At 28.8% G+C, this 16,063-nt stretch overlaps 1 protein-coding gene across 1 annotated transcript; it reads left to right on the forward strand.

Moving 5' to 3' along the window:
* The first annotated feature begins 986 nt into the window (after positions 1-986).
* Positions 987-11,589, forward strand: LOC105254428 (alanine--glyoxylate aminotransferase 2-like). The gene is given in 10 exon segments (XM_011263098.3): positions 987-1,043; positions 1,045-1,096; positions 3,624-3,723; positions 3,884-4,002; positions 5,921-6,155; positions 7,391-7,484; positions 8,711-8,919; positions 9,100-9,325; positions 10,853-11,251; positions 11,429-11,589. Coding segments are annotated over 10 exon segments (1,578 nt in total). The 5' UTR covers positions 987-1,007; the 3' UTR covers positions 11,537-11,589.
* Positions 11,590-16,063: the final 4,474 nt, after the last annotated feature.

Raw genomic sequence — 16,063 nt, forward strand, 5'->3', positions numbered from 1 at the left:
TGGAAACGCTTATTTTTTTGTTATTTTATCTTATATCTCACTGATTATGGTCGGTTAAAATAAAATTCACTGTAAAATCAGTAAATTTTATTGTAAAACCAGTAAGCGCTAGTTCGTTCATTTATCGCTACAATCGCTATCTCTCTCGTATTTAATTTTAGTTATAAGAATTATATAAAGTTTGCAAAGAGCGACATTTAAAATTAGAAGTATTATTTCGATTTAATTTCTGATGCAAGCTCAATAGAGAGGCTTCAGATATTAAATCGTTCTTTATAAGTCGGACAAATAAATATCTGGCGACTTAATAAAAATTATTTGTTCGTTATCTATTGAAAATAACAAATTCAATATGTATGTAATATAAATAAAATAAAATTTTTAATATAATAAATATTTAGTAAATATAAATAAAATTTTTAATTTTATATGAAATAGATAGAGAGATGAATTCTAGTTAAATATTACTGACAATAACGAAAGAAATATTATTGATATTGAGAAATATTACTGATTGAAACAGTCAAAATTATTAACTGATTCTTTCAATAAAATATCACTGATTTACAGTGCTGTACTTATAACTGCTGTAATCAGTGACTATTTACTGTTTTTCAGTGATAATACACTGATTCACTTTCAGAGAGGACTGTCAAATTTCATTTTTATATTTGTAGGACGTTTTACATTTTTCTGCAGCATTAATATAATTGCGATATAATAAATTTAAATAAAATTGACTGATATATCTTCAATAAAATATTCAACATCTTAATTTAATATCTCAGTTTCAAGTGGAACGCTTATCTCATGTCATTCATGTGTTGAATGCTGTAATTACTATACACACAATAAGTTTGATTAAATGAACAATTGCGCGGCATTTAAATGACGCACGTGCGTGGGAAGTGGGATGTCGATTATGGAGGGAGTGTGCGTGCCATTGGTCCGGCACGCGTGCGCATCCCCGCATTTTTTTACCCCCGCCGATTCATTTCTCTCTATATATGACGTCACTGTTACAGGGTCGTGGCACTGCTTTCGGCTGCACTCGCAGTAATCACAGCGACGGTGACGTCGAACCACGACAATTCAGGTACGATCACGACATGCACAGAATTTCTTTTACTATTAATTATTGTATTTTATTATTAATTACTGTTGTAATATTTTTCCATCAAAATAATATGCATTTTAAAATAATAGCTAAATTATTTTGAATATGCTTATTGTGTGTTAATATTGTTTCACAGATGCACATTTACCAGTAAATTATTATGTATGTTTATTTTCTTTTGCAAAAGTTTGCAGTATAAAATTACGTTTTCAATTTTTATTAATTATTTATCTTTAAAGAATAGCACTACAAATAAAATGGCTCACTTTTCGTTGATTATTTTTTTCTTTTTACAAAGATATTGAAGGAATTCATTTTGTTAACTATCGAAAACTTTTAAGCTACTTTCTGTACAAATAAAAAGTTCAATATTATGTTATGTCCAATCCATGTACTATGTTACATAATTGTCGTAGAATTAATTATGAGATAAATGTAACTAGAAAAATAATTTTTTCACGAGAAATTAAAATAAATAAATTTCTCTTACATATTCGTTTTCACAAAAAAATATATATAAGTAAAGATTATAATTTAAAACTTGAAAAACACTTTAAAATATCGTTAAAATAATAATAATTAAAAATTATTTTTTATATGTATAATAAAAAATATAAAAAATAATTTTTAATCATTCTTGTCTTAATAATATTTTAAAGTATTTTCCAAGTTTTAAATTATTAATCTTCACTTATATTATGTTTATTATATATATTATTTATTATATATATTTATATATATTATTTATATATATATATATTTATATATATTTATATATATTTATTTATATATATATTTATATATATTTATATATATATTATATATATATATATATTTTTTTTTTCTTGTTGAAGTTTCTTTTGCAATATGAGGTCACGCACGAGGCCACGTGCGGAAACATTATATACTTATACATAATCATGTACACTTATCAGCTACCGGAAAATTACTGTTCAAATCTCCTATCTTATTTACATTCACTTGCTTATTGTTTTAGATTTTCGTTTCTGTTATCGCACTTTATTTTCATAACGAAATCTATATTTGAAGATGATGATTAGTTGATGATGATTTGATGATGATTAGTCTCTTTAGCGAAATAGATAGATTGCAATAATATCTTTCAATTAAACGATTGAGGAAGAAAAAACTTTTTATGATAGAGAAAAACTGGAAATGAGTAGTTAAATTGCATTTGTCAGCTATAATAATTTCAAACAAAATTTGCTTTGACGTTATTTTAATATAGGCTTCAACAATATATGCATATAATTTTAATATAAGACTGGTTGAAACCCAGTTATTGATTGGTCGAAAACCAATATTTTGCATAACGAAAAGTATGTTCGAAAGAGAGAGATCGCTGAGATGTTCTTTATTAAGAGATTTAATAATCTAATCAACCTACAGAAAGACATGGATAGTTTAAACAACATTTATGACAAAATAATAAAGGTCACGTAGTCTCGTGTTTTCCTCTGGTTGTGTTTAGTTTCTTGTCGAAGTCTCACACGGACGCATCAGTTTCCCTCAAATTCGAATCTAGTTAAATAACGTTTTTTTGTTAATGTGACTTGTGCAAAATTGCAAGATTATCGTCTATGCCTGTCTCCTGATTATTATTACATCGGTAAAATTGTTCACACTTTATTTCGTTGTGCTTGTTATATTATTCAAACTGAAAATTAATTGTTAAATTTATTTATAAATCTTTCCAGTATATACTTGATAAGGACCACAACCATATGGTCGAAACGTCGTATTAATAAACTAAATTTCTGGCTAATTCGGTCGACTACACTTTTTTCAACGATCCTTTAATATAGGCTTATAAAGATATATAATGCTAAAAATTAGAAAACTATAATAATTTCTAATATTTTACACTATTTTTATTAAGAAAAGATCTATATACAAATTAGTCAAATATTTTAGCAACGCACACTTGATTATAGAATCTCCTAAATATTTCATAAGTTTAACGATACGTAAGAACTGATCATAATATCATCATAAATATTATATGTATGATCTCATTTGTATTATCAGGAAAATTTGAAAATGATAAATTAATTGCGATAAAAGTTCTTATCTCATCCTTATGTTTTTACCATTAAACTTCGTTCTATTAAACAAAGTTAAATGGTAAAGACATAAATTCGTTCCATTAAACAAAGTTAAATGGTAAAGACATAAGGATGATAAGAACATTGTTTAATGGTAAAGATATAAGGATGACAGATAAGAACTTTTCGGAAAAATTTGAAACATCGGAAAAATTTGATAATGCTTATGTGCTTCGTTCTCTTTCAATATATTTATCCGATATCATAAAACATATATAACTAATATGGGTATATTCCATAAATGTCTCAAAGAGAGTTTATCGTGTGATTACATGTTAGAGAGTCAAATAATGCATAATCATCAGTTGTTGATATGATAAGTCAAATTATTAAATTTTTCATAAGGCGCCGAAGATTGCAACGTTTATTATATTTTGTAGATATTGACAGTATCAGCAACCTGGCGAAAAGTTCAGTTATGGAGTCTTTAGAACAGATGCCAAAATCTGATACCATAAGACTTCGCGATCGTCATATCGGGTAAGTAAAATTTAAATCAACAGGATAAATATATAAGATACATAACGAAACATTTCGCTTCTGGTTCAACGCGCTTTAGGTCTCGCGAAAATAAATAAACAATAATTTCAGCTATTTTATATTTATTTTATATATTTTTTTATATTTATTTTAATTCCAGGCAAGCGTGTAAGCTGTTTTTCAAGTCGAATCCCCTCAAAATTGTAAGGGCCGAGGGACAATACATGTACGATGAAAAGAACAATCGATATTTGGATTGCATAAATAATGTCGCGCATGGTATGTATTTTATTAATTCTCAAGAATCAGACAATCTACTCCTCATAATATCGCATCGGTTATGCATTACACGATAATTGCAAATTTTTAATGTAACGCAGTTCTCTTAAGGATGTTTTATATGTACAATCCCAAGCAAAAAGTAGCTGAAAATTACTATTGACGAATATATCCACTTTTGGTATATTTTCAGTAAGAAATTGTATGGAATATTACAATTTGATCTTATTTTTTAATATTTATTACGTTTTTACTGAAATATTCCGAATTTTGTTAAGGATGTATTGGACGGACCGTCGGTCTCAAAAGTTAATCCAAAATATCAAAAAATTAAAGTTGGGCAGAATACGAATTCTAATTGATCAAAAATTTTTTTAAAAATCACGAAATCATACTTCGAAGTATTCTTTAATATAAATAGGTCTTAATTTCCAAGAAAATGTTGCCACGTTTTATCATCAATATTGCGTCAAACCGATAATCACAATCATTTTTTAATTATAATTTCAAAACGAGCAAGTAAATCGTTCGAAAACTTTGTGGGAACATTTTTACATGTATGAAGAATATAATATAAGAAAATGAAATTTTTATCATCGTTTTTTTATAGTTTGTGAATAATTTACTACCTGTCTCTTGAACGCTTACATAAAATCCTATGTTAAAATCGCAAAATTCAAAAATTAATAACTTTTAAAGGAGCAAGTAAAAAAATTTAAAATAATTCATGACAATTTAGAATGTTATTAAGAATGTTAAATTAAAAATTCACGGCGATCTCATTGATTGTAATACATCTCCAATACATCCTTAATCCAAATGATTAACTTTTGGCAGAAAATTTCGTCTTGTCAGATAAATGGCTAACTTTATTGAATTATATTTAATATGTTTTTAACCAGTTAATACTTGTATAATATTATTTGACCAAATATTTTCTCTGTATCTAAACTTTTGCAAATTTAAAAAAAAATCAAATTCTTGAAAAATTCTAAAAAAATCAAAAATTTTAAAAAAACAAATTCTGAATATTATTTCCATGTGTTTTTGCCATTTAAATCGACGTTATACGTTTCCCATCAGAATACATGTTAATTCGGTGCAAATTAAAATCCTTATAACTTGTGAACGCTTTAGTGAATCGATTTAAAAATTGTACCGAAGATTCTAAACATATGTAAGGACATTCTGTACAATTTTCATTAAATTCTCAATATTTTGAAAATAGGTACAAAACATCCTTAAATAAATTTATTTATATTTATATGTTTATTTTATAAACTATAAATACAAAGAGTACTTTTATTATTAACATTATTAAGGATGTTTTGTATGTACAATTCCAGCAAAAAATAGCTGAAAATCAATATTTACGAATATATTCACTTTTGGTGTATTTTGAGTATGAGAAATTGCGTGAATATTTCAATTTGATCTTAGCTACAGTGCAGAGATGTATTTTTTAATATTTATTGCGTTTTTACTGAAATATTCCGAATTTTGTTAATCGAAATGACTAACTTTTGGCAGAGAATTTCGCCTTGTGACAGATACATGGCTAACTTCATTGAATTATATTTAATATCTTTTTAATCCGTTAGTACTTGTATAATATTATTTGACCAAATATTTCCTCTGTATCTAAACTTTTGCAAATTTTAAACAAATCTGAATATTATTTCCATATGTTTTTATCATTTGAATCGACGTGGTTATACGTTTCCCATAAGAACACATGTTAATTCGGTGTAAATTAAAATTCTTATAACTTGTGAACGCTTTAGTGAATCGATTTAAAAATTGTACTGAAGATTCTAAACATATGTAAGAACATTCTGTACAATTTTCATTAAATTCTCAATATTTTAAAAATAGGTACAAAACATCCTTAATTAAACGCAAATTAATTAATTTGCAGTTGGCCACTGCCATCCGGACGTCGTACGAGCCGGGCAGGAACAGATGGCCTTATTGTACACGAACAATCGTTTCCTTCATGACAACTTGGTGATATGCGCAAGCCGGTTGGCATCATTTATGCCGGAACCGCTGTCCGTTTGCTTCCTGGTGAATTCTGGAAGCGAGGCTAACGATCTCGCTCTCCGTCTCGCTCGGACGCACACCAAGTGCAAGGATGTCATTACGTTGGACCAGTAAGTTTCCCTCTCGCTATCCGAGGTGCTCTACATGCGATATTTCTGTAACATTCTACATTAAGCTCCACGTGCTCCACGTTCCACGTCTGAAATGAAAGTTCTGTCAAGTTAACGAGACGAATATGAAAAGAACTTCCATTGTTCGTGCCTACTTCGGATCGGACTTTGGTCTTCTTGGCGCAAGCAATTCCGCAGTGTTGTTGTCTCGAATATGTTGAATATTTCAGGCTGCGAACAAACTCGAGCGAGAAAATTCACTGCCGAACTAATGGAATCGATTTGTCTTTTGCTTGTTTGCAGCGTCTTTCCACTCTAAATCAGCAGGGACGTCGATGAGCGTCGACGAGCACCGAGATCGAGCGTGTCCAGCAGATTCGGACAAATCGGATGTGGACATCCGATTCTTTTCACCAAGGCGAAAATAGAATTCACCGCCATAAAGATCTTGTCGCTGTTTTAGGTGGCGACGACGTATGTGCCACGTATGATACACACACTATATTTATTTTCTCCTTCTATCGGTGAGGATGATGTCGCTGAATGATGATGGACTGGACTTTATCCGAGAGAAAAAGAGAGAGAGAGAGAGAGAGAGAAAGAAAAAAAAAGTGATAAATGATCTGAGAATGTCGTAAACTAGACAAAGCGGGGTCACATCACACAAAGCGAAATCAATCAGGCTCTATTAGACAAGTTTCGCGTCAGCATTGGAAATGTATAAATTTATGAAAATTATTGTGTGAGATAATAACAGAGAATCTGAAAACAATTATATCGAAAATATAATTAATCTCACAAATATATTATACAGAGTTGGAAAAAATTAATATCAGTGCGTTTGTACTTTTATTGTCGCAAAGTGTTGTAGACAATTGCGCTTTGTCTTATTGTCGATATTAACGAAAGTTCGCACGAATTAACAATAATTACTTGATATCGTTGATCGAGTTTATAAATGAGTAGCCCTCCCGGCAACTTTTAGATATTGTAACCACGGTGAGGTCGTTGGTCTTCGACAACAATGGAAAAAAATGAAAAAGTTGTATTTTCAGGAACTGTGTTTTTTGATTAGATAAAATAACATTTATTTAAAAATATATATTATAAATGAGAAAAGACTATATAATAATCTTTAGAAAATTACGTTATAGCTTTAGAGGGCTTCGAAGAGTTTTTAGTTTCAGTAAAAGCAAAGAGGAAATTTCTGTTCACGTTTGCCTTTCTACTTTTAGCGCTTATCATGGACACCTCACCACGACAATCGATATCTCACCATACAAATTCAACAAGCCTAACGGTACAGGCAAACAAGACTGGGTACACGTGGTAAGTATTTAGAGTCTCAAAAGAATTATTAAATAACATAGTGGAATAGCGTATGAAGAGTTAAATCAACATCTTATCATTTCTAAAAAGTTAACATAGATTAAGATATCTTATAATTAAAGACAAAATTATTTATAACATTAATTCGGCGATTTGAAATATCGAGATTTGAGAAGCACTCTCGCAAGAAAAAATTTTTATTATTAGAAAATTAATATTATTTTTAATCAATATGTGATGGACAAATTAAGATATCTTATAATTAAAGACAAAATTATTTATAACATTAATTCAAGAATTCGACGATTTAAAATATCGAGATTTGAGAAACACTCTCGTAAGAAAAAATTTTTATTGTTATAAAATTAATATTGTTTTCAATCAATATGTGATGGACAAATTAGATATCTTATGATTAAAGATAAAATTATAATGCTGATTCAAGAATTCGACGATTTGAAATATCGAGATTTGAGAAGGACTCTCGCAAGAAAAAATTTTTATTGTTAGAAAATTAATATTATTTTTAATCAATATGTGATGGACAAATTGAGATATTTTATGACTAAAGATAAAATTATAATGCTGATTCAAGAATTCGACGATTTGAAATATCGAGATTTGAGAAGCACTCTCCCAAGAAAAATTTTTATTGTTAGAAAATTAATATTATTTTCAATCAATATGTGATGGGCAAATTAAGATATCTTATGATTAAAGATAAAACTATATATAAAACGCTGATTCCAGAATTCAGCAAATCAAAATATCGAGATTTGAGAAGCATTCTTGCATGAAAAAATTTTTATTGTTAGAAAATTAATATTATTTTCAATCAATATGTGATGGACAAATTAAGATATCTTATAATTAAAGACAAAATTATTTATAACATTAATTCAAGAATTCGGCGTTTTAAAATATCGAGATTTGAGAAACACTCTCGCAAGAAAAAATTTTTATTGTTAGAAAATTAATATTATTTTTAATCAATATGTGATGCACAAATTAAGATATCTTATGATTAAAGATAAAATTATTCACAACATTAGTTCAGAATTTGGTGATTTAAAGTATCAACATTTGAAAAACATCCTTACATAAGAAAATATTTTTATTTTTAAAAAAGTAATATTATTTTAGCATTTATATCATCTGTATTTTCGAAAAAAAGAAGAGTCATATTTTATACATTTGATACATCATCCTGGTTCTGTTTCTCTTAGGCTTCTTGTCCGGATGTGTACCGTGGAAAATATCGATCCAACGATTACATCGACGAAGATCTTGGTGTTAAATATGCCGAAGATGTAAAGCAAATCTGCGATAACATCAAAGCCCAAGGACGCGGGGTTTGCGCTTATATTGCGGAAAGTCTCATATCGGTCGGCGGTCAGATTTTACCCCCAGAGAATTACTTCCGAAACGTATATAAGTAAGCAACTATTTCTTTTTATACAAATTTTTATACGATCTAATTTTTATATGAATAATTTTTCGTACAATTTTTTTATTAGATCTTGATTAAATTTTGTTTATCCACATGAACACACACAATCTAGGAACAGCAAATATGGCATATATATGAATGTAAAAAAAAATACTGATTTTACAGACATGTACGTGAAGCTGGAGGTGTCTGTATCGCGGATGAGGTGCAAGTCGGTTTCGGGAGAGTCGGCACTCACATGTGGGCGTTTCAATTATACGGCGAGGACGTCATTCCCGACATAGTTACGTTGGGCAAGCCTATGGGTAATGGTCATCCCGTTGCGGCTGTCATTACTACGCCTGAAATCGCTCGCAACTTTCGCGACACTGGAATTGAATACTTCAACACGGTCAGTTTGCGAAAAAAAATACTGATGTCAACTTGTTGAAATGTGCTCTCTAAAAGTGAATCAGTGAAAATATCGCTAATTTAAACAGTAAAATAAGATTTCACTGAGAATCAGTGAGTATTTTACTGATCTTCAGTGGAAACGCTTATTTTTTTATTATTTTATCTTATATCTCACTGATTATGGTCAGTTAAAATAAAATTCACTGTTTCAAAATTCACTATTTTTCAAGATAATATCGACAATATTCAATAAACTCATCATGGATGTAACTAACTTTGATGGATTTATCTTCCATCAATTCGAGATTGTATTTATCGTCGCTTTGCATCACAAGATTGCCATCATTAATCTCTTTTTATTTATTATCTTTTGAAAGCTAATCGAATCGATAGCCTCTTAATGACGAAACTTAAAGCGTTGATCAAGGATTATTATTTGAAATATATTTTCATAAATAAAAATGAAAATATATTTGAAATCACACAATCATTAGCAAAATTATCATCTCAAAATCGGATTTTATTCTAACAATGATCTATTTATATGGACAACTAGCTTCAATCTTTTGAAGAGCGTGAATTTTTAAAAAATGTTAAAGTTAATTATAGTCCTTCTTCGCTTCTCTTGAAAAAAAAAGAGATGAGGAAAGACTGTAATTAAATCTTGCTTTAAAAAGTGGCGGATAGCCTTAACTTTACAAACGCGAAAATACATCTGTCTCTAAAAGTGAATCAGTGAAAATATCACTAATTTAAACAGTAAAATAAGATTTCACTGAGAATCAGTGTATTTTACTGATCTTCAGTGGAAACGCTTATTTTTTTGTTATTTTATCTTATATCTCACTGATTATGGTCAGATAAAATAAAATTCACTGTAAAATCAGTAAATTTTACTGTAAAACCAGTAATCGCTAGTTCGTTCATTTACAATCACTCGTATCATACAATATCTCGTATCATATCTCTCGTATTTAATTTTAGTTATAAGAATTATATAAAGTTTGCAAAGAGCGACATTTAAAATTAGAAGTATTACTTCGATTTAATTTCTGATACAAGCTCAATAGAGAGGCTTCAGATATTAAATCGATCTTTATAAGTCGGACAAATAAACGTCTGGCGACTTAATAAAAATTATTTGTTCGTTATCTATTTAAAATAACAAGTTCAATATGAATGTAGTATAAATAAAATAAAATTTTTAATATAATAAATATTTAGTAAATATAAATAAAATTTTTAATTTTATATGAAATAGATAGAGAGATGAATTCTAGTTAAATATTACTGACAATAACGAAAGAAATATTACTGATATTGAAAAATATTACTGATTGAAACAGTCAAAATTATTAACTGATTCTTTCAATAAAATATCACTGATTTACAGTGCTGTACTTATAACTGCTGTAATCAGTGACTATTTACTGTTTTTCAGTGATAATACACTGATTCACTTTTAGAGAGTGTGTTTGAGAAAAAAAATATTTTATAATAATTAAATTTCACTCGTTCACTTCAGTATGGTGGCAATCCTGTATCCTGCGCGGTGGCGAACGCGGTGATGGAGGTCATAGAACGCGAGAACCTGCAGGAAAATGCCTTGCAAGTAGGCAATCATCTGATCGCGGAATTGAAGAAACTGGCAAAACGACGGAAGATTATCGGCGACGTGCGCGGTGCTGGATTATTCATAGGCATTGAGTTAGTCCGCGACAGAATTAAGAGGATACCGGCGACGGCGGAGGCGAAACACGTTGTATCCAGGATGAAGGATAAGAAGATCATCGTCAGTAGCGACGGACCTGATAACAACGTTTTAAAACTGAAGCCGCCGATGGTCTTTTCTATTGAAAATGTCAATCATTTTGTATCCGTTCTTGACGAAGTACTCGAAGAAGTCGATATCGATTTCGACAAGGTAATTGCACACATTTTATATATTTTATATTTATCGGAAATTATACTTATTTTTATTAAGGCAACATGTGCTTTTTGTCATAATAAAAAATTTTTATTTAGAGTAAAATACATTTTTTACATTAAATTTGCGCGATTTAAAAATAATTTAATAATTGTATTTTAATAATTGTTTCAGGAGCAAGAGCCTACTACAACTATTATCAAAGCAACGATCTCCTCCATAGAAGTCGATACAAACACCGCAGTGAATAGCGGAAATTCATTATTTATTCGCGCTAATTAATAATATAATCTGCAAATATTGAAAATACTGGAAATAAATTTTTAGTAATTTTATATATTTAAAGTATTATTATTTTTAAGATAATTAAGATAATAATAGGAGATATTAATTAAGATAAATAATATCGCATAGTATCGCTTATCATATATGCATATGTATACATATATTTTATACTTCATCTAAAACATATGTATAAATACAAATTAGGATTAATTTATTAAAATAAGACATATATGTTATAATTAAATAAATATAATTTTATATAAATAAATTTATTTATTAGTTTCATCCTTCTCTATAAAAGATTCAATTCTTCGACAAAAGTTGTAATTCTATAATTTTCAAATACAAAAATAAATTTTTAATAAAAGTTTATCATGCGCTATAAAAAATTGTTTGTTAAAATTAATAAATATAAAGGTAAGAAAAAACAAAATGGCTAATGTTAAAAATCTGCTTTTAACAAAGAAAACCAAAAACATGATACAATCTCAAAGACATGAGAATTATTGTTGTTCTTGTCACTATTCAATAATGAGTAATATCAGTAATGAAATAAATTTTCTGTTAATAAATTTTAATAATATTTTGCTGTAGTGATATATGTTGTTTATAACTCAATAATACATGACAATTTACTTGAATATATTGAAATCTTTTTATTAACACAACTCTCTATCAAATGTTTATACATAAAAAATATACATTAAAAAAATACAATGAATTTTATAAATAAAATGAATTTCGTGAATTTATATTTGCATAAAGAATTTCTTTGACCTGTAATTTATAAAATATATTCATCTTCTCTCCTCTCTTTTATGGATGTTTCTATGGAATATATTTTAGGAGATAATTTCCACTAAGAGAATCAATCTTTGTGAGAAACTCATATTTTTAGATTTATTCTACAATAACTAATATATCAGAGTCGGATGTCAGGCGCGGTGTCAGTTGTCATATAAAATTACTGCAAATCAGCTGTCGCAATCGGAAAAATGGTCAACTCCTATCTAGTAATATAATCTGCTTTCGTAATTTTGATTATAAGGATGTTTTATATCTATTTTCAAAATATTAAGAATTTAATAAAAATTGTACAGAATGTCCTTACATATGTTTAGAATCTTTAGTAGAATTTTTAAATCGATTCTAAGCGTTCACAAGTTATAAGGATTTTAATTTGCTCCGAATATTAACATATGTTCTTATGGGAAACGTATAATCACGTCGATTCAGATGACAAAAACACATGGAAATAATATTCAGAATTTGTTTAAAATTTGCAAAAGTTTAGATACAGAGGAAATATTTGGTCAAATAATATTATACAAGTACTGACTGGTTAAAAAGATATTAAATATAATTCAATAAAGTTAGCCATGTGTTTGTCACAAGGCGAAATTCTCTGCCAAAAGTTAATCATTTCGATTAACAAAATTTGGAATATTTCAGTAAAAACGCAACCAATATTAAAAAATACGTCTCTGCACTATAGCTAAGATTAAATTGGAATATTCACGTATAAATCTAAATAAATTTATTTAAGGATGTTTTGTACCTATTTTCAAAATATTGAGAATTTAATAAAAATTGTACAGAATGTCCTTACATATGTTTAGAATCTTCAGTAGAATTTTTAAATCGATTCTAAGCGTTCACAAGTTATAAGGATTTTAATTTGCTCCGAATATTAACATATGTTCTTATGGGAAACGTATAACCACGTCGATTCAAATGACAAAAACACATGGAAATAATATTCAGAATTTGTTTAAAATTTGCAAAAGTTTAGATACAGAGGAAATATTTGGTCAAATAATATTATACAAGTACTGACTGGTTAAAAAGATATTAAATATAATTCAATAAAGTTAGCCATGTATTTGTCACAAGGCGAAATTCTCTGCCAAAAGTTAATCATTTCGATTAACAAAATTTGGAATATTTCAGTAAAAACGCAACAAATATTAAAAAATACGTCTCTACTATAGTAAGATTAAATTGGAATATTCACGTATAAATCTAAATAAATTTATTTAAGGATGTTTGTACCTATTTTCAAAATATTGAGAATTTAATAAAAATGTACAGAATGTCCTTACATATGTTTAGAATCTTCAGTAGAATTTTTAAATCGATTCTAAGCGTTCACAAGTTATAAGGATTTTAATTTGCTCCGAATATTAACATATGTTCTTATGGGAAACGTATAACCACGTCGATTCAGATGACAAAAACACATGGAAATAATATTCAGAATTTGTTTAAAATTTGCAAAAGTTTAGATGCAGAGGAAATATTTGGTCAAATAATATTATACAAGTACTGACTGGTTAAAAAGATATTAAATATAATTCAATAAAGTTAGCCATGTATTTGTCACAAGGCGAAATTCTCTGCCAAAAGTTAATCATTTCGATTAACAAAATTTGGAATATTTCAGTAAAAACGCAATAAATATTAAAAAATACATCTCTGCACTATAGCTAAGATTAAATTGGAATATTCACGTATAAATCTAAATAAATTTATTTAAGGATGTTTTGTACCTATTTTCAAAATATTGAGAATTTAATAAAAATTGTACAGAATGTCCTTACATATGTTTAGAATCTTCAGTAGAATTTTTAAATCGATTCTAAGCGTTCACAAGTTATAAGGATTTTAATTTGCTCCGAATATTAACATATGTTCTTATGGGAAACGTATAACCACGTCGATTCAGATGACAAAAACACATGGAAATAATATTCAGAATTTGTTTAAAATTTGCAAAAGTTTAGATACAGAGGAAATATTTGGTCAAATAATATTATACAAGTACTGACTGGTTAAAAAGATATTAAATATAATTCAATAAAGTTAGCCATGTATTTGTCACAAGGCGAAATTCTCTGCCAAAAGTTAATCATTTCGATTAACAAAATTTGGAATATTTCAGTAAAAACGCAATAAATATTAAAAAATACATCTCTGCACTGTAGCTAAGATCAAATTGGAATATTCACGCAATTTCTCATACTCAAAATACACCAAAAGTGGATATATTCGTCAATACTGATTTGCAGCTACTTTTTGCTGGGATTGTACATACAAAACATCCTTAACTTTTTTTCTTATTCTCGAATCGCACATTAATTGATTAATTTCGACTTGAAAATAAAATGGAAAATACTTTCTGACAGAAACTTTATTTACGAATTCTTTGCATAAATTAATTTATACGATTAAATAGTAGCAAAAATGTTATCTTTTGCATCATATATTTTTAATAATGAAATATAACAATCAAATGTAAAAGATGCATTTATTATTTGGAAAGAATTTAAATGTCCTGAGTTAACGCATATTACCTCAATTTCGCCTCATTTTTATATTCCGCTTTTAATTAATTTTTTCGAATTCCATGGCAGAGAGGAGACATTATAAATCAAATAATTGTACTGACATTTTTGTAGATTTAAAAAATTCCTTAATTATCAGTCATTCGAAAATATATAAAAAACAAAAATTAATATTTAATATTTAAATTATCTTAATGCTTATTCCGTGACTTGCAATTCAATAGAATGATAAATCGTATTCATACTCAAAACATACAATAAATGACAAGCGACATCTGATACCGATATATGACTTATAACAGAGCTCGGCAAGAACTGCACATTTCGGCCGATTTTCAGCTGGCTCCGTCTAGCGCGTCCCCCCTTTCTTCACCGTCTCGCACAAAGCCTACGAGCCGCTCGGCGGTCAGGAGCGGGCGTATGGCAATAGCTTTCCACGTCACCCATGAGGTAGTATTGTTGACGCGTTTTTTTTTTTTAAGTGGTATCCCCAGTAGGCCTAATCCACTGATTAGCTAACACGACCCTTTAACTAATTGCATAAGACGATAAAGTTTATCACGTCTTATGCGACTTGCTACATGCCGTATGCAAATAGATGTTCCTGATCTCGCTTATAAAAAATCCCGAAAGTCATAAATATTCATATCAATTATTATTTATAATTTCGTGCAATTAGTTAAAGGGTCGTTTTAGTCATCAGTGAATTAGGCCTATTGAGGATATCACTTAAAAAAAACGCGTCAACAATAGTACTTCATGGGTGACGTAGAAAGCTATTGCCATATGCCCGCTCCTGACCGCCGAGCGGCTCGTAGGCTTTGTGCGAGACGGCGAAGAAAGGGGGGACGCGCTAGGCGGAGCCAGCTGAAAATCGGCCGAAATGTGCAGTTCTTGCCGAGCTCTGACTTATAAGAAAGAGACGAAGTCTCAAGCAACTATTCGAACCGCCTCGAGATAGGCAACAGCTTACATATGAGCAGCAGTGACACATTTAATTTTTAAAATTAAGAAAAAAACAACAAAAAATCAAAATTAAAGATTTTCTTGAAGAGATCCTACGAATTTTGTCTCTTAGATCCTGGAATATCCTTTGTAAAACTTGAATAAACACTTTAAAAGTATTTTATATCGTACATATATATAATCTACTATTTATTGTATATTGTATGTCCCCAAT

This window comes from Camponotus floridanus, unplaced genomic scaffold (assembly GCF_003227725.1).
Source record: "Camponotus floridanus strain SB8 unplaced genomic scaffold, Cflo_v7.5 scaffold186, whole genome shotgun sequence".
Classification (NCBI taxonomy): Eukaryota; Metazoa; Arthropoda; class Insecta; order Hymenoptera; family Formicidae; genus Camponotus; species Camponotus floridanus.